We start from the raw sequence: 19003 nt of genomic DNA, 5'->3' as shown, positions 1-19003 counted from the left end.
CTGGGGAAACCCAGCCAGATGGGTGGGGTATAAATAATAAAGTTGTTGTTGGTGGTGGTGGTGCTGGTGGTGCTGGTGTTATAAAATGGGAAAGAGGAGAACTATGTGTGCCACACTGAGATTCTTGGAGGGAAGTTGAGATATATACCGGTAAATGCAATCAATCAATCAATCAGAGGTGACTGTCAATTCTTGCTTGCAAATTTTTGGAAATTTTTTACAGCTTCACTTTCCTTTTCAGTTTTGTGCATGCCCTGTAGGCATATGTTTTTCTTCCCCTCTCTATTGACAAGCGGTAGCAACCAATCTTTAGAAATCTTTAGATTGTGAGCAATTACAATAAAGTGGTGTCAAGTTTAGTGCTGCAGTACTAAACTTGGGATTGCCACTGACAGCTAGGCACTTATGCAGTATAGAGGGCAACCAGCCCACTTACCTCTTATGACTGGGAGTGACAGCATTAAAAGCCTATTAGTTCATTCTCATTAAACTTATTGGCACGGCAACTTTATTAGCATTGCTGCTGCATGAAGCTTCCCACAGTAGAACAGGCAACGGTGTGTGGACTATGTATCTCAGCGATGGATGTTAACAATGGCCCTTAAGAAGACAGTCAACTCCGCTTTAGAGGTCAAGTTGCACAATGAATGGCAAAGCATAGCCCTGGGGCTTGCTGAGATCTGCAGAATATTTTCTTTGTCTCTTAAAGTGACATTGACAAAGAGGGAAAGAAATGCACCTTGAAAAATAAGGAAACACAGGCATTTAAGAATTTTTCTCAGGCATTTAAGAATGGGTACATGTGCCCCTAATTTCAGGCGTGTGCCCACTTCGGTGAAATTAAAAGTAATTTTCAGGATGAAGAACTGATGAGATTTTAATGTCTCTTCGGTTCTAATTTAAACACTGGCCTGCGAGCGCTCCAGTTGGAGAACAGCCTTTACCAAAGGTGTCGTGGACTTTGAAGACGCTCAGGATGTAAGGGAGAAACGTGCTAAGAGGAAGGCATGCTTGGCAAATCCACACCATGATCAACTCCCGCCCAGAAACCAATGTGCCCATTGTGGAAGGACGTGTGGATCCAGAATTGGCCTCCACAGTCACTTACGGACCCATTATTAAAACTGTGTTTATGGAAGACAATCTTACTTGGATACGAGTGATCAGCGAAGAAGAAGAAGAAGAAGAAGAAGAAGAAGAAGAAGAAGAAGAAGAAGAAGAAGAAGAAGAAGAATTTAACCACTACCACCACACTAGATTTAATGTCTAGAATCTAGATGGCCTGTTGTACACACCTGAAAACATGCTTGAAATCACTGGTCAAATGGTTCTGTGCCTGGGCAGCTGTAAGGTACCTTGAGAAGACCACCCCACCACCAACCCTTTGGGGTAACAGGGTCCTTGCTGGGAGGATGCCATTTCCCCCACCTCATTCATTCCTGGGGCCCATGCTCTCTCTTTTTGGCATGATGAACTTCTGACCTTCCAAATTTGGCCTGCACCCATTTCCCACATTTCAGCCACTGCTTTCACAGAGTTACAGTTTCCCTGCAACCAATAGCTCAGTCAGTACAGCATGAGACTTTGAAATCCCACGTTGGGCAAAAGATTTCTGCGCTGCAGGGGGTTGGACTAGATGACTCTTGGGGTCCCTTCTAGTTCTGTAATTCTATGATACAGTGCTCAGAATTATTTGAGGGCAAGAATGCACTTCAAATGTACTTCAAAAGTTCAGCATAGATCAGCCAAAAGGTTCACCTACATTTTTTTGTGTGCCAGGCTGTTGTCAAATGCATAGAAGATATATATCTTTGAAGCAGACAAACAAAAAGATGGTGACCTAGGAAGCCAAATCTAATGCAGTCCCAGAATACTGGACTCATTTGGGCTCTTGAGCTGCGTGGGGGAGTAACTTGTCCTGTGTGATGTATAGGCCTACCTTGTTCCTTTATTTTCATGATATACAATGGTACCTTGTTACAGGTAGGTAGCCGTGTTGGGCTGCCGTGGTCGAAACAAAATAAAAAAATTCCTTCCAGTGCATGCACACGAAAGCTTATACCAATGGCAAACTTAGTTGGTCTCTAAGGTGCTACTGAATGCTACCTTGGTTCTTAAACTTAATCCATTCCAGAAGTCCATTCCAAAACCAAAGCGTTCCAAAACCAAGGCGTGCTTTCCCATAGAAAGTAATGCAAACCGGATTAATCTGTTCCAGACGTTTAAAAACAACCCCTAAAAGAGCAATTTAACACGAATTTTATTATCTAACAAGACCATCAATCCATAAAATGAAAGCAATAATCAATGTACTGTACTATAAAATAAATAAGACAGTATTGTAGGCAATGAAAATGAAAATGATTATTTTTTCTTACCTGCACTGATCATTGTTTGGATGGGGGGCTTCTATCCATTTCCGCAGTCACACAATCAGTAGCTGAACTGGGTTACACACAGTCATCAAAACAAATTAACTGAAAAAGCCTCAAAAACAAAAACGCAAAATTAATAACAAAAACAAAAGCGCCAAACTTAATCAGTTCTGAAAGTCCGTTTGACTTCTGAAATGTTCAAAAACCAAGGCACAGCTTCTTATTGGTCCAGGCACCCTGGAAACAATAGCCGACAGCCTCATTGGAAGTTCAGCTTCTGAAAAACATTCAAAAACCAGAACACTTACTTCTGGGTTTTTGGCGTTTGGGAACCAAGGTGTTTGAGAACCAAGGTACCACTGTACAGTACTTGTAAAACACTGGTTAATACCAGAAATCCCAGGAAGGATTATTTCCCAGCTCTCCCCCTCCCCTGTTTAACGTCTCTCTGAAGTGTTAATAGCTCTGATGAGGTGTAAATGGCTTCTAACTGGGCCTTTTTGGCATCTGGCACATACATTGTTATATGTTTTAATTTAGACCATATGGGATTATTCTTAAGGGGGGGGGACACCTTGATCTCTGACAGTCTCTCTAGCTTTACATAAGGAGGGACTGTTGCTATAAACAATTAAAGGGCCTGTGATTTTATTAACGTATTTTATTCTTTTTGCAACCACTTCAAGACTTTTGTTTTTGGTAGCAACTCAGTAAACCTAAACTATTCCAAAGGGAGGGCAAGTTTGACCTGTTTGCTTAACATGACACCCCGCTCACTTTGCTGGGTATTTTTTTTACCATTGATCATCTTGTCATCTTTATGACACTCAGAATATAAGACAGCAGATCGTCAAAAGCATATGCATGAGACCAGAGAACAAATTTCCTGGAAAGATGTTCAAATTTGCAGGCACCTAGTGAGAGAACAGGGATGTGGGTGGCGCTGTGGTCTAAACCACAGAGCCTAGGGCTTGCTGATCGGAAGGTCGGCGGTTCGAATCCCCACTACGGGGTGAGCTCTCGTTGCTCGGTCTCAGCTCCTGCCAACCTAGCAGTTCAAAAGCACATCAAGTGCAAGTATGGTAGATAAATAGGTACCGCTCCATTGGGAAGGTAAACTGCGTTTCCGTGCATTGCTCTGGTTTGCCAGAAGCAGCTTAGTCATGCTGGCCACATGACCTGGAAGCTGTCTGTGGACAAATGCCGGCTCCCTCAGCCTATAGAGCGAGATGAGCACCGCAACCCCAGAGTCATCTGGCCCTGGACTTAACTGTCAGGGGTACCTTTACCTAGTGAGAGAACAACTTCTGGAAGATTTTTACTGTATGGGGCTGCAAGTTTTAAATAATGGCAATCCCTTTGTCTGTGGTAATTGGATACAATGTACCTGACAATAGTAGGGAGAGATATAAACATTAGTTCCAGCTTGGAAAGTGCAAGGATGGGTAAGGCAATAAACAGTCAACTGTTATTTCCTTCTGTATCTTTGCTTGCACGGCAGGCAGAAATGCGGTAGGTGATACTTTTCCTGTAATGCATGTGGATATGCTGTGAAACTTTAACAGCTGCACGCCAGGCAAAAATTCAACTAGTAAAGTTACAGGAGCCTTGCTGGGAAAAGGGTGACAAACAACCACTACTAAAGGATGAAGCCTTTAGCCGTGACATATTAATATTTGCATTTCTGCCAGTTCAGAGTGAAGAAATACTGATCACAAATTACCTGCCTTGTATTATGGTGAACTCAGTATGGTCAAACAAGCCTCAAAAGAAAGCACGGATCATCTGAAGCACAAACAATGTGCAAAATAAAGGGTTTGCATCAACTTGCACTCCATTTTATTCTGAAGTGGTGTGAGTCTCCGGCAGGGAAGCTGGAGAGAAGGAAGCAGGAGGAATAGCAGCCGCAGCATGGAAGGTACCTATATTGTCAGCGGCTTCATAATTCATCTCTGCCTGAGGTTCTGTACAAGGACAGAATGAGACGTGGAGTCACTTGCCATTTTTTGTAAGTGCTATGATTTATCATCTACCCGTCAGGGAATAATTTGTGAGGCTGTTTAAGTCTAGACTCTCAGAGAACACACACACACACACAGAGAGAGACTGCATTTCCAGTTCAGAATTATTGTAGAAAATACCAACGACATGTTGCTCTCTGTTAGTCTTTCTCCTGCCCGTGTCCTCCCATTGCCCAAAGGTGGGATGGTTCTTCTTGGATTAGGAGCACAATAAACACACAAATGGGGTGAAGGCTAAATATTTTATTGAATAGCCCAAAGAAAGCTACGAAACATTGCCATTGTCCTGCAAACCTTCTGTCTTTGGCTGCTGGGAACCCCATTAGCAACAGGTGTGACCCTTAGGGGGTTGCCAGACTCAATAGAGGACAGGACTTCTGTGCCTTTAATTGCCCTGCTCTTTTTTGAGTCTGGAAAGCTTAAAGAGAAACCAGCAGACCCTTTGTTTAATTTTCAAGCAAAGGGTCTTCTGATTTCTCTTTAAGGTTTCCAGACTCACAAGAGAGCAGGGCAATTAAAGGCACAGGAGTCCTGTCCTCTATTGAGTCTGGTAACCCTAGTGACCCTTGAAGATGGATCAGGAACTCTGGCCAGGGGAGGATACCCAGGAACTCTGTGGCCTAGATATTTTTACTAGTAAAGGTGTTTGGGAGGCCTTTAGGGTACATTCTTCATTTAGGAGGTTGTTTATGCTTTCTCTGAAAGAGACACCCTCAGCCCCAAGCCATGGTCTGAAGACACCTGATGCTATAAGGTTGCTGAATTGAAAAGTCTGGTCAATGCACAGGCCTGGTCCAAGACATTTCTCTTCCTGAAGGGGAGGATACACACCTCCCCAGTTCCACATACAGACGCCAACCAAACTTGTTGAATATTTATTCAGCATTGGGAATGGAACAATGTCCTCCAGCGCCCCTGAGGGCGTCAGACTTGCTTAGGGGGTCTAGGACTGGCCGCATGGCACCATTTTCATAGACTGTGTTACCATTCCCCATTCCTCCCTATATCTGCCCATGGAGGTGCTAAAAAGTATGGCAAGCTGTCTCCCTAGCTGGTTTGGGGCTAGCCCCTGGTTCTGGTGCAGGTCAAATAAATGCACCCCTGCCTCCCTCGTTCTCTTAGATTCAAGCGGACAGCTAGGGCAGCTCGGAAGGGCCCTTGTGCAAACACACACGCATGCAATGGTTGAGGCCTGGCTGGAAAGCTTGAAGCCTGCTTCATGGGAGATGGATGGAAGAAAAGGAAATGTGAGTTGACCCTGCCCATAGCTTGACCAGTCGCGGCTAGGAACAGCTAGGAGCTAGGTGGAGTTTTGACTTGAAATGTTCATTTTGGGCTTCTCAGAAGTACGTAAAGGCAAAAAGTGGGCAGGGGGGAGGGCCTGCCTGCAATGGTGCCCACCTGAGAGGTGCCGGAACTGCACTCTGGCACGCTCCAGCTGAAGAAGAAAAAAGAGCACTGGTTAAGAGGCATACTGCATGCACACCTATCTAGATCGGGGCAAGGCTGAACTGATGATACCTGGTTACCCATTTTTAAAAAGATGATCTGATGATGCAGATTGAGATAAAAGGAGATCCCACAGGTTGTCCCATATGCTGCAGTACCCCTCTGCTTGCTCTTGGTGGTCAACATTGCTTTGTTTTCCTTCCTCTTTATTGTACTTGGCAGCTGGAGAATTTGGGAGAAGGGAGAGCAAACAGATGGTGAGCTTTGAAGATTGAATGCTGTGAGTCAGTGCTCAGCTAATGTTTCCATTTATATACTTCTCGATCCCCCTCCCTCTTTCTTCCTAGCCATTTCAAACCAGCTGTAACGATTCCTACCCATTTATCCTGAAGGGTGCTAATTAAGGCTGTGCACACACTCTGGATAATAGCATTGGAATTGGCTTAATTTGGGCGCAGAATCCAAGCCTTTGCATCTGCTTTAAACAAAAACACAACAACCCGACTCAGATATTTGAAAGCTAGCTGCCCCAGCTGCTTTACCAACCATTTTTAATATTTGGATATTTACAACTAGGAGATGGGAGAGGCATTCATGCAGCTCACATTTCCATATGGTTTTAGAACCACAGATTTCCTGCACCCGACCACATAAACCTGACCACAAGGCTAAGTGGTAGGACATATGCTATGCATGCAGAAGGTCCCAGGTTCAATCCCCAGCATCTCCAGATAAGACTGAGAGAGACCCCTGCCTGAAACCCTGGAGAGTCACTGCCAAGCAGTGGAGACAGTACTGAGATAGATGGGCCAATGGCCTTAGTATAAGGCAGCTTCCTACGTTCCTAGCCCTCATGGTGAACACTGAACAGGGATGCTGGCAGTGTGTCAGGGCTGGAGTCAGATGCAGGTCAGCATGTAGAAGCAGAGTCAGTTATCAGCAAAGTTCAAGGAAACAGCATACAACTCAGCAACACGTCCCAGTCGGTCTTGCCCCTAGTATAGAGCAGTTTCCAGGACTGAAGGTCCCTGCCTTCCACCCATTCTAAGGCTCCTCCTCTCCAGGATATCTCCCAAGCAGTCTCAAGCCTCTCTGGCCTCTGTTCCACTCTCCTCACTATCCTGCGCGTTCTTGGAAACCGGGGGGGGGGGGGAGGGAGTGGAGCTCGTTGCAGCAGGAGAGGGGGACTCCCTGGATTCTTCAGCAGCTTCTTGATTCCCCTCCTCTGCTTCAGCCTCAGAGTCTGAACTGCTCCCTGTCATCAGTTCTCCCTGCTCACTGAACCCTGTTGCCCCTTCAGCATCAGGTGCCTCCTCCCAATCTTCTTCCTCTGACCTCTCCTCAGTGTCCCACCACCAATCCCCAGGCTCTGAGCCTTCCTCCTCTGGTGTTTCCCTTACCCTGTTTCTCACATTTTAAGGCATCCCCATAAAATAAGCCATAGCAGGATTTTAAGCATTCAAGGAATATAAGCCATACCCCGAAAATAAGACATAGTGATAGGAGCAGCAGCAATGCCGGCCGCGGCAGGAGGAGGAGGAAAAAAATAAGACATCCCTTGAAAATAAGCCATAGTGTGTTTTTTTGAGGAAAAAATAAATATAAGACGTGTCTTATAATATGAGAAACACGGTAGGTATTCCCCTGGCTGGTACCTCCCACCACTCTTCCTCCTCCAGCCAGTCCCTGACACAGTGGCAACTTTGCAGACAAGCATTAAAATGGGGGGGGGGGGAGAAAGGTTTTCTATGGGTCCATTGCAATGTATGAGCTGAAGGCATATGGAACCTTGCTGGAGATTGTTGTGGACCAAATGGGAGACTGGCTAGAACTACTGTATATGTAAGCTACCCTGCAGTTCTATAGAGGAAGGAAGAAAGGCAATAAGAGGAAGGAAGGAAGGAAGGAAGGAAGGAAGGAAGGAAGGAAGGAAGGAAGGAAGGAAGGAAGGAAGGAAGGAAGGAGAGAGAGAGAGAGAGATTCTTTGTTAAAAGAAACATATGTTGCCAAATGAGATACAGCTTTTCCTCTCCTTTACAAAAAAATGCATTTTCTTTTATTTGTGATCCCACACCCCTTATAAGATAATGAAACAGGTAAACCACTTTATGTATATATAGATAAGAGGGGAATCAAGAGCCTGTGACAGTGTCCCATTATTTCTGTGCTTATCACATTTAATAGAAAATGTGCTGAAGCAACAACATGCTTCAGGTGACAGCTGGAATAAAGCTCCCTAGTCCTCATGACCTTTGGTGAAAGACGGCACAAAAGATGTTCCTGCTTCTTACGATCTCCCAGGTCAGTAATGAAAAGGGAGGGAGGGCTGTGTGGAAACCCCGCAGAGACATGTCAGCCACATTTTTACACTTTTTATTTGGGTTCTGAGTGACATCACAGATAAAATACTTTAATCAAATACAAGAAGAACAGGTTGCCATGTAGTTCTTCCCCCCCGCCCCCCTCCAGATGCAACAAACAGAGTTAACATGGAAAAGAAAATCCTGCTGGTGATTATCCACATGAAAACACCAGTTGAAGATCTCAGATCGGCACACACAAGTAATATCTACACGGACCGTAATTAGCTTTATTAAGCAAAGCAAACAAATATTTTTTTAAAAAAATCACATGCAAGATGTAAACCAGACCTATAAATCCTCTTTGCCATTGCTCCCTATACCTTCCCTGCCCCTGGGACAACAGGAACATTTGGCTGGTGTGTTGCAAACTAGCTATTATCCCAAGTTTGACTGCCATGCAACCAACTGTCCATTTCATTCCGTGGAAGTCGCAGTACCACCACCTAAATGGAGATTACACAGCGGCAGAGGTTGCTGGGTGGTCCTCAAATGCCCTGATTCATGGTGATCCTCTGGCTGCCCTTCCCAATCCTGCGGCTGCCCTCCTCCAATAAAGTGAATGGAAGGAAGCCTCTATAGTCTCTGCTGTTATCTGAGTAGGGATCTCATTGGCGGAGCTGTTCACTTTCCAACTCTTAAGCGTTAATGTCTAGAGTTAAACATCGTTTCACAGGAATCAGCTTAGGGTGGAAGAGATTGTGATCTGAAGCAGGTGAGCAATAGAGAAACTAGAACGGATGCAGTTCTTACAATATCAAGGTTCAATACCGCTACCACACAATTAAGGACGGCTCAGTTAATATATTGTACAAGCTTATACAGCGATACATGTTTGATTGGCAACACTGTACAGTTTTAAGTCTAAAGTGCACAGCCTCAGTCCGAGGTGACAAAAAAATAAAAATAAAACCTTGCTATCAATATAATTTTAAAGGCAACACAAATTACAGACACAGCTTCATCTCCTTGCGCTTATATTTTGCAATGCTACAATGAGCCAGTACCAAAAAATTTAAGTGTTTTCGATCAATTCTGACGACATCACACTAGTTTACTTCAAGTATTTTGAGAGAGCGTAAAACAATATTGCTTTACAAACCCACGTGGCCATGTTGATCCTGGTTAAAGCTAAAACCCAAAACTTGGCCAATGTTATAAGTAGAGACAACTCCAAGACGTGAAATTCAGGTAGATGGAATTTCTCCCACCCCCACCCTTCCTGCATGCAATATGGCCTAACTTGCAAGTGTAAAATCTTGGTGGGCCTTCAATATGCCATAAAAATGGTCCTCATAATCAGAAGAGAGTTTTCCTAGGGAAGGAAGGAACAGTGCCTGAAACTGCAAAGAGGTAAAGCTAAAGTGCTTTATGTGTATTCTAAGGTATTTCATTCATATCTTGCAATCCTCCATCTCTGCGTAAGTGCAGGGAGTGGCTTGCAGGACGACCAACAGCCCAGTCCAATATCTTTCGTCACCCGAGGCAAAGCAGCAGATGCCTCTCCAACCCCATGTTAGTGTCAAGGTGCATAGGACCCATGACTGGTAAAGTTATTTTGGTACCTGAGGCAGAAAAAAAACCAAAATTCTCTCTTGCCTCCCTAGTGGGGAAAAATGCAACCATAATAAATAAAATAACAAACCAAATTGCTGCCCTTTCATGGCACTGGAAACTTGGCTCCCTCACTCTGCCTAATGGTAGGACAAAAATTATAGGGGCTTCTGCAGCTATGTCACCTCGCATTGAATCTTTGTATAGAGGTTGGATTGCACAAAGGAATTCTGGTTGGCCATATGATTGCATGATCTACCCCACCCCATAGCTGTCAACCCAGCAATTTGGCTCCCTTACTGGTAACCCTTATGGTTTGGTCTACTTATGTTAAGAGGTTTTAGGCTTCCTTTACCTGCAGCTCATTAAAATGCTAATGGCACAAGCAACTGATCTGAACTTTGGCCTTTTTAATTATTATTGAGAAGACTCCAAATACAACGCCATGGGTAGTCATGGGTAGCACTTTCTATGATGATTGTGCGTCTGCTTAGATAGGCCACTGGAGAAACATCATAAAGATTTTATAATTTCACTGTCATTGATCTTGTTTTGTTGTTGAAGAGCTGCAGTAATCTCTTGAGGTTTTTGTAGTACTAAACTCTGGAGATGTAAAGTGACAAGCAGAACAGAGACATTTCTATTGGATAATTTATGTGGGCTTCTGTCTCAAAATAAGCATTCAATGCAATTTCTCTGAAGGAAAATAAAGGATCTTAATAGCTACTACTACTATTTTTTGCCCCTGCAGTCTCCATAACCCATAGAAAATAAAAATCTATATTTTACAAAATAGGATCTTTTTAATATATATAATATATATATATATATTTCTTTTGTAAAATTATATGTAGTTAAATACATCTGAAATGTATGTAAATTAGAAATTCTGTTCTAATATACCAAGAAAAAAAGGCAACATTTCTTTATTTGAAAGCATTTTTTGTTTTATGCTTTACAATGCCCCTCACTGTGTTTTGTGACTGTCTGGGGGCAAATTTGGCTACTTTTAACGTAAACTATCGCTTTTACTAACTGCACTAAAATTTGGAGGGTGGAATCATGAGCATTTCATTATTCTGGATTTGTTTGAATGCAGCCTTTTTATATTATCTAATTGGGAAATATTCGCAAACTCAACGGGGAGGGGGGGAAATACTTTTAAAGAGGAGCAATGTTCTTAAGTGTTAAATTGTACTCTACTTTGACGGCACAATACAAATACATTCACCACAGTTTGTGACAACTTAATTGTCTACCTAGAGAGACATTTCAGAAGGGTCTGGAAGACCACACAATTATAAATCTTGCCCAAGGCGCTCTATTTCCTCAATCAGAAAATCAATGTCTTGGTGAGCTGCTGCTGGGTTGGAGATAACCATGCGGAAAAAGTTGACCTTGTCTCCCAGGGGCTGATAGCTGACCATTGTGGTCCCACACTCCATCATTCGGGCTTTAATAACTGGAGCCACCTTCACAGACACAGTATGAAAAACAAAATTAATATTCTACTGCCACTTTTCATTGCATATTCTTAGGGGCAAGCTAGACATGCATTCCACTCCCTATAGAATCCAGAACTCACCTGTATCACAACATTCTGTTGCTCTCCCTTCCCATGCTACATCATTGGCTGACCTGTGTTCTGATGTCACAACATTCCGTTGATCTCCCCTCCCGCTCAACATTATTGGCTGACCTGTGTTCTGATATATGGCCACATTCTATGTCTCTCCCTTCATTGGCTACCACTTCTTGGGTTTACACCAGTATAGCATTTGTCCTACTTGGCTCAGCAACCAACCCAAGCTCCCATAAGCTGTGCAGCCTTGTACAATAACTGCGTCAGGGACCCTCTTCAGTTGCAAGGGATATGAGTTCATGCTGGACATCTGGCCTCCAATGCAGTTTAGGGATTGTCCACATTGGAGTTTACTGCGTGTTTGCAGCTGTTTGAGTTCCCATTTAATTTGTGCAGTCCACGTGATATTACACCCAAACAACAACAGTTTTAACATTTTTGGCCTGTAAATTGAGTTTCCCTGATACAGAGATACTGAGTCAACAAATTAGAAAGCAGGGACAAACACAGAAGGGAATGCTGAAAAGTATGAATGGGAAAGACCGAAACTGCTGCTCATATGCAAATGCATATACAGGTGTGTATGTGCAGGTGTGGACTAGTCTGGTCTCATTTGAAAAGGGGGAAAGTGCATTCTGTAATAGAAATGGGCACATTGTCTTCTTCTTTTTTACCTTTGAAAGACGGTTCATTCTTTCTTCATTATCCTCCATGTTTCGTAAACTGGGAGGCACATACCAGAAGCAAACGTTTGTGTGCTGAGGCTAATGGAAAGAAAATAACATCTTAGATTGTACGAGCAGCTCAATTGCCACAAGGTTCATGCATTCCCCTTTCCCGCACATAGCTCTTCCTATGACACTAGATCAAAAGCAAAAAAGCAACAACCCCAAGCTTGAGTAGGGTGCTGTTTCTCAACCTTTTTGAACCTCAGCTCCTCCACTGATAAACTTAGGCTGCAGTCTCCAGTACAAATTCCTAAGCCCCATTAAACCCAGTGAGAAGTGCTTCTCAGTAAACACACACACGGGGTTGTGCTGTTTACTTACCTTCAGCACTCAGCAGTAGCAACAGGTTGGATTTAGAATTTGCTAGTTAAACTTGTTTCCCATTGAAATGAATGGGTATTCACATAGCCATGACTTTTTAATTTTGAAATGTTCCTGGTTATGAAACTTGTAGATTTCAATGGGACCTAAGTGCAACTCAAGTTATGTTGGATCCAACCTAATGTGTTCCAAGGAATATGGCAGGAATGATAGATACCGGAGAAGGTGATGAGAGCATACGCTTTGAACACACAATGTCTGAGCTTCAGTCCCTGGAGTCTTCATTTAAAAAGATCTGGCAGCAAGGGCAGGAAAGATCTATGCTTGGAGTCCTGGAGGGCCACTGCCAGTTAGAGGAGACTGAGATATATTAAGGTTTCAAGAACAGGCTTGATTTTTTCCTATGGATTCCTTTAATTCCCTAGGTGTCCATAGTTTGACATCAATTAGATCTACAGTCAAACCTTGGAACTCAAACGTAATCCATTCCAGAAGACTGTTTGACTTCCGAAACATTCGAGTTCCAAGGCGCGGCTTCTGATTGGCTGACAGCTAGGTTTTTGCATAGCGGAAGCCACATTGGACGTTCAAGTTCCGAGAAACGTTCGAAAACCAGAATACCCACTTCTGGGTTTTCGGCATCCGGGAACTGAAACATTCAGCAACGGAGCTGTCCAAGTTCTGAGGTTTGACTGTATTACTTGTGGTGCTCGTACTCAGGTGGTCAGCGATTCGAATCCGTGCAACAGGGAGGGCTCCCGTTGCTCTGTCCCAGCTCCTGCCAACCTAGCACTTCGAAAGCACACCAGTGCAAGTAGATAAATAGGGACCGCCGTGGCAGGAAGGTAAACAGCGTTTCTGTGCGCTCTGGTTTCCGTCACGGTGTTCCGTTGCGCCAGAAGCGGTTTAGTCATGCTGGCCACATGACCCGGAAATCTGTCTGTGGACAAATGCCGGCTCCCTCGGCCTGAAAGCGAGATGAGCACCGCAACCCCATAGTCACCTTTGACTGGACTTAACCGTCCAGGGGTCCTTTACCTTTTTATGTAATAGGGAATACACATATGTATTCACTGGGTTAGATTTACAACCTAAGAACATAATACGAACCAGATGCCTGTGGGAAGCCTGCACTCTTGTCTTCCTGCTAGGCAGGAAGGCTGATAGATGTTCTGGCCAATTCAGGTGCTGTCCGGGCTCCTTACGCTGATCTTGCAACTGATTCATAAATCAGCATGGTAATCATTCTGCTAGTGCTTACCTCGATTCCTTCTAGCACACTGGGCGGGAAGATTACTTGACAAACAGTCCCTTGGTAACAGTCTGATCTCTATGATTAGCAAGTACAGGGCAGACTTTTCAATTAATAAAATCCCCAATCTATAAAACGGTGTTGTAATAGATGTTCTCGAACAGTGCAGTCCCAACGCACTTTTACTTGGAAGTATGCCTTTCTGTGTTTGGTGATGCTTACTCTTAGGTAAGTGTGGAGGGATTTGCTTTTCAAAGCTATGTTAAAATAAACATACACACACCTTTCCCTCAATCACCAGCTCAAAGCCTTCTCTGTTCTTTATTTTGTTGTACAGGTATTCTGCAAGGTCCAAGCATTTGTCAATGTGTGCTTCAAATCCTACAGTGCCCTTTGGAACAAAGGAAGAAAGAGAGAGGAACAGAGGGTTAGGTTTGTTAAATGTATATATCGCTTGGCTACAAGAACCGCTGGAGCAATTTACAATCAGAAGAGAACAAAATATTTTTCCCTGATTTTGGAGGGTGCACTAAAAAAAGAAAAAGCCTTGCAGCAGGCATTGTTTTAAGAAGAAACTAACACTTGCCTTGTTCGAATCCTTATGGAACAGACCAGCATATGACCTGAAGGGTGCTGCTTCTCTAATATACAGCAATCTATTAGCAGCGGATGCTGGAGGTCACTAAATTGTATGGGAATCAGAAATAGGCTACCCAATTGAAGATCACAAATGGGACCCCCCACCTATGTGTTGTGGTGCTGCTAGGTCCTGGATAATTCCCTTCATTTCCTCTTTTTGCATCCACATACAGAGAAACCAGGAGCTTTATGGAGCAGCTGTAAGGCCTCTATAACTGGGACATGGTGTGCATTTCCTTGTTGGATCAAAAATGATGCACACCTAACTTAAAGCAGTGGCAACCTGGTTAAGGTTAGCTGTAAGATGATGCCAACAATGGGTGGCAAAAACATCCATAGCTGCATGAAATGTGTGTTTCCTGCAGGCCATTGTAGTAAATGAATTTGTTCATCTTAAAGGAAACCTTGGGGGAGGAATCTGAAACCACTCAGCAGGAAGCATTATATTTGGCAATATTTCCAAACTGCAAAATAAACTGGTCCTCGGAGAGTCTTTACAAATATGCCCCTAGAAAACAACAGATTTATAATTGGTTTCCCCACATCAATATTACTCCCGCTCCTAATTGCTGCATAAAATGGAAGCAGGTGTTCTAGTCACAGTTTTGCCATGTCTAGTTTTAAGAATTCATACAACAAAATCCGCTTGTCGTTCTTGAAAGCTCTTAGCCTGATTATGCTAAAACAGAATTGTTAGGCTGCCAAATTGGCTGGAGTCGAGGTGCAGCAACTGCTCCACGATGTCACAGGATCGAAGCTTGAAAGAGGCACTCAGTTCCTTATGGCTGAAAGGTGAATTGGCAATTATGATTCATTTGTTCACTCCCAGGTTTGCGCTTTTTATTTATTTCATGCACAGAAAGCTCGTGTTAGGGAGGGCAGTGGCTTTCCCAGAGACAGCTCTTGTAGGAATGCTCAGCCGCAGTTGCCTAGCAACCAACATTTACTTATTTAGCAAAATTCTTAATTGCTCTGCATTCGAAAGAATCGCAAAGCGGCATACAAAACAGAACTCAAATGCAATACAATGCATTTATAATGAAATAAAAAAAAGCCCTATTAAGATAACATTATGCTATTCAACCAGTAATGCTCACAATTACCCACTCCTCCATATATACCTCAGTACAAAATCCCAACCAGTCACTTTATATGACAAAGGCCCCATTCATACCATGCATTTAAAGCAGCATCAGGCTATTTTAAACAGTCATGGCTTCCCCCAAAGAATCCTGGGAACTGTAGTTGCTAAGGTTGTTGAGAGTTGTTAGGAGGCCTCTATTACCCTTGCAGAGCTACAATTACTATAATGCTTTAGCAATAGACTGTAATTCACTTAGAGAGAGAGAGAAAAGAAGCCAACAAGTTTAATAATATTACTACTACTAATAAATGATGATGATAGTATTATGATGACGAGTCACTCTTTCCAGGGAACTCTGGGAATTGTACCTCTCTGAGGGAAATAAGACACCTACTTTCCCCTCTCTTTTTCTGACTCCCTCGCTCCCTCTTCCATTGTAAACACTCACCTTTGCCCTCCACATCAGCCATAGCTTGAAGACATCAACATGGCGCCCACATTGCAAGGCTTTGTCTCCAGTGTCATATGACAGGTCGTAGTGCTTATCTTGTTGAAAGAGGTAGGAAGCGTGCATTTGGTTACAGCTTTGCATCAGGCCCTTTAAAGAAGCAGACACACTCTGAAGGGCAAGCGGAACAACGTGGAAGTTTTACTGATTCAAGAAAGCGCTACCAAACAATTCCCCATCCCTGGCTGTGCTGCAAGGAACAGGTGATGTGTGTTTGTGAAGGCCTCATAACTTTGGCTTTGTAAGGTTTCCTCAGGAAAGGATACAGGCTCCAGTGCTGGCAGAAGGGGCCATCAGTTGTATATTTATATTATGAAGTCAAGAGCATTATTTTCGTCCATCCCTATGGGACACCTTTGGGAGAAGAAAAGGCTAAGGAGCGAATCCTACACAAATCCGGAGTGGAGTCCCTAAGAGGGTTGGATGACTCCTGCAGCCAAGCTGGTGCCAAACACATTGTTTTGCTTTCCTTTGGACCACATCAGCGAGACTGAGAGGGCAGCCCAGGCTCCACACACATAGCCCAGACTTGCTTGCAACATCATCACATAAATATATTCTTGCCATTATAGCTATTACCCTCGTTCCCAACTATATAAACAATTCAGATGAATATGTGCTATTTTCTGCTTCACCTCCTACCATGCAGCCCTCAGCCCGGAAGTAGCCAATGGGGGCACCCTCCGGAAACTGTTCCACCTCCTATCATCCCATGCCAGCACAGCCAGCGGTCAGGCACAATGGGAGTTGTAGTCCACAACATCTGGAGGGCACCATGTTGGCTATTCCTGCCCTGGCTGCTGTGAAGGTGGGAGCACCTAGTAACCAACCATGCGTCACTGAGCTCTTAAATCCACAGTAAGGAAAGCTAGGAACCTTTTGGAAACCCCATTTGCTTCTCATATTCACTCGTCTGCTAAAGTAGCATAGTGCCCCCATCACGGAATCCCCCATGATGTTCCATACTAGTTGGGAAAAGAAAGATGGGTCAAAGGAGCCTTAGGCTGCTGGGGAAGGAACTGGAGGAAGAGCCTTGGAGAGCAGGAGAAGGCGGAGAACATCAGTCCTCGCAGCTGTCTCATTGGGGCAAGAACTATTGAGAAGGGTTGCTGTGACCAAGCTGTTTTGTTTCTCTGAATAAAGAGTTAACTTCACTGCCATTGAGTGCCTTTTTGTTGTATTGCTGACCTATGCCCGACTCCACCTCCTGATATCCCCATTTCTATCCAACAACCACTGCATCCATTTGTTTTTGGTGATTTCAGGCTGACTACAGATTTATTATTATTCTTTTTCAGGCGAAAGATGTCAGTATGGATGTAAACATACCTCTTCTCGAACGAGCAGAGCAGAGCACTGCAGCGGGACCCCCATCATTTTGTGTGGATTCCATGTCACAGAATTGGCCCTAGAACAGCAACCAAACTTTAACACGAGGTGCGGCAATGGTTGATTGCATTCACAGAGGCATAAAATGCAAACAGCAAAACCAAAATAAAAAGGCGGCTCTTGTATGGCCATCACAGTAAGGCTGAAAATAAGCCAAGCAGCTAAAAAAGAAAGTAATGTAGAGCCATTATTTCATGCCATAATCAGGCTTTTTACGAACACCCAAGAACAGTTTATTTAGATGTATTGGCACAGATAACGTTCCTTAGAAATGACAGAGATTTTTTTTCCAACTTGGAGCTTTTCCAGTGGATGCCTTTCTACAAGTCAATAGTTGTTTAACTATGGTTAATGAGAGAGTGGTACCTTGAATAGGTATCCTGGCTTGTTTTCACTAACCAAACAAACCACAGTTCCCTGTGTCTGGATGTCATGGGGAACTTTGACTGGTGGCCCAGCTGCACACTTGTCTGGGCAGAAATAGCCTAACTTCTGTTGTCTAAGTTCTGGTAACCTTTAGGTTAAATTACTGCAACACATTATACGCAGGGGCTGCCTCTGAAGATGGTTGGGAAACATCAGCAGAATTCAGCAGACAGGTAGCTCACCGGTGCCACACAGTTTGAGCATATTACACCAATCTTGGCCCAACTGCACCAGCTGCCAATTAGTTTCCAGGCCCAATTTAAAATGCTGGTTTTGACCTATAAAGCCTTAAATGGCTCAGGACCGCAATACCTTAAGGATCGCCTCTCCCCATATGAACAGACCTAGAGCTTGCAATCATCATCTGAGGCCCTTCTTTATGTGCCTCCTCCTCAAAAGGTCTGAAGGGTGGCAACATGAGAATGGGTATTTTCTCTTGTGGCTCCCCATTTGTGAAATGTTCTCCTCAGGGATGCTCGCCTGGTGCCTTCATTACATATTATTAGGCACAAGGTAAAAATGTTTCTTTTTAACTAGGCCTTTGGCTAAATATTTTAAATGTCTTTGTGGGAGGGGGGGTTATTGATTTGTTACTGCGTATTTATTATGTATTTGTGTTCTCATTTTGTATTTTTTATGTTGTGAACTGCCCTGTGATCTCTGGATGAAGGGCGGTATACAAATTTAATAAACAACAACAACAACAACGTAAAAGGAATAACAGCAGGCTCTTACGCTTTGCAAAGATTTGGTCAAATAGTTCAATAATGATTGGAACTTGAAAAATAGTTTCTGCTGCTACATTTGACAAGAGGATATTGACTGGTTTTTAATTTGCAGGAATTTTGGTGGCAGTCAAGACAGCATATGAGTAGTGTCTAATAATATTTCCATCAGTCACTGCAGCACATAAGTGATATTTAATGACATGTCCATAATCCCTACCTTTCAACACCATTTAATTTCCATTTATGTTTCCTTGACATCAGCAGCCCGCCACCCCACGCTCCCTGGAAAAGAAAAGAAAGAGCATTAATTGTATTCAGTAGTAGTATGGATTTCAAGGCTCTAATATCCAAACCCACAAGTCACTTCTGCATGTTCTCCTTGTGTGATCAGGGAAGCAGCCAAAAAAAATATATTGCGGAGGAAATTTCAAAACAGGGAAAGTGTATGAAACATGTTCCCCAAGTGCACATTTGAAATTTACAACCACATGATGCAGTGACGACGTTGGGTTAAGTGGCTGTAGAAAAGAAAGAAATACTTCAAGCCCTTCAATTCAAGGGACTGTCCTCTTGCATTTTGTCAAGTC

At 43.5% G+C, this 19003-nt stretch overlaps 1 protein-coding gene across 1 annotated transcript in view; it reads right to left on the bottom strand.

Annotated features, from left to right (window-relative positions):
• Positions 1-10976: 10976 nt before the first annotated feature.
• GAD2 (glutamate decarboxylase 2) overlaps positions 10977-19003 on the bottom strand; it is a 31145-nt gene continuing 23118 nt past the window's right edge. Inside the window, exons 11-16 of the mRNA XM_035129291.3 lie at positions 18634-18698; positions 17203-17281; positions 15814-15963; positions 13926-14033; positions 12016-12105; positions 10977-11231 (exon numbers count right to left, since the gene is read on the bottom strand). Coding sequence (XP_034985182.1) covers positions 11058-11231; positions 12016-12105; positions 13926-14033; positions 15814-15963; positions 17203-17281; positions 18634-18698 — 666 coding nt within the window. The 3' untranslated portion in view covers positions 10977-11057. The remainder of the gene's footprint in view (positions 11232-12015; positions 12106-13925; positions 14034-15813; positions 15964-17202; positions 17282-18633; positions 18699-19003) is intronic.

This window comes from Zootoca vivipara, chromosome 11 (assembly GCF_965207765.1).
Source record: "Zootoca vivipara chromosome 11, rZooViv2.hap1.1, whole genome shotgun sequence".
Classification (NCBI taxonomy): domain Eukaryota; kingdom Metazoa; phylum Chordata; class Lepidosauria; order Squamata; family Lacertidae; genus Zootoca; species Zootoca vivipara.
The sequence above is the reverse complement of the archived record's forward strand: the minus strand, read 5'-3'. Positions and strand labels throughout refer to the sequence as shown.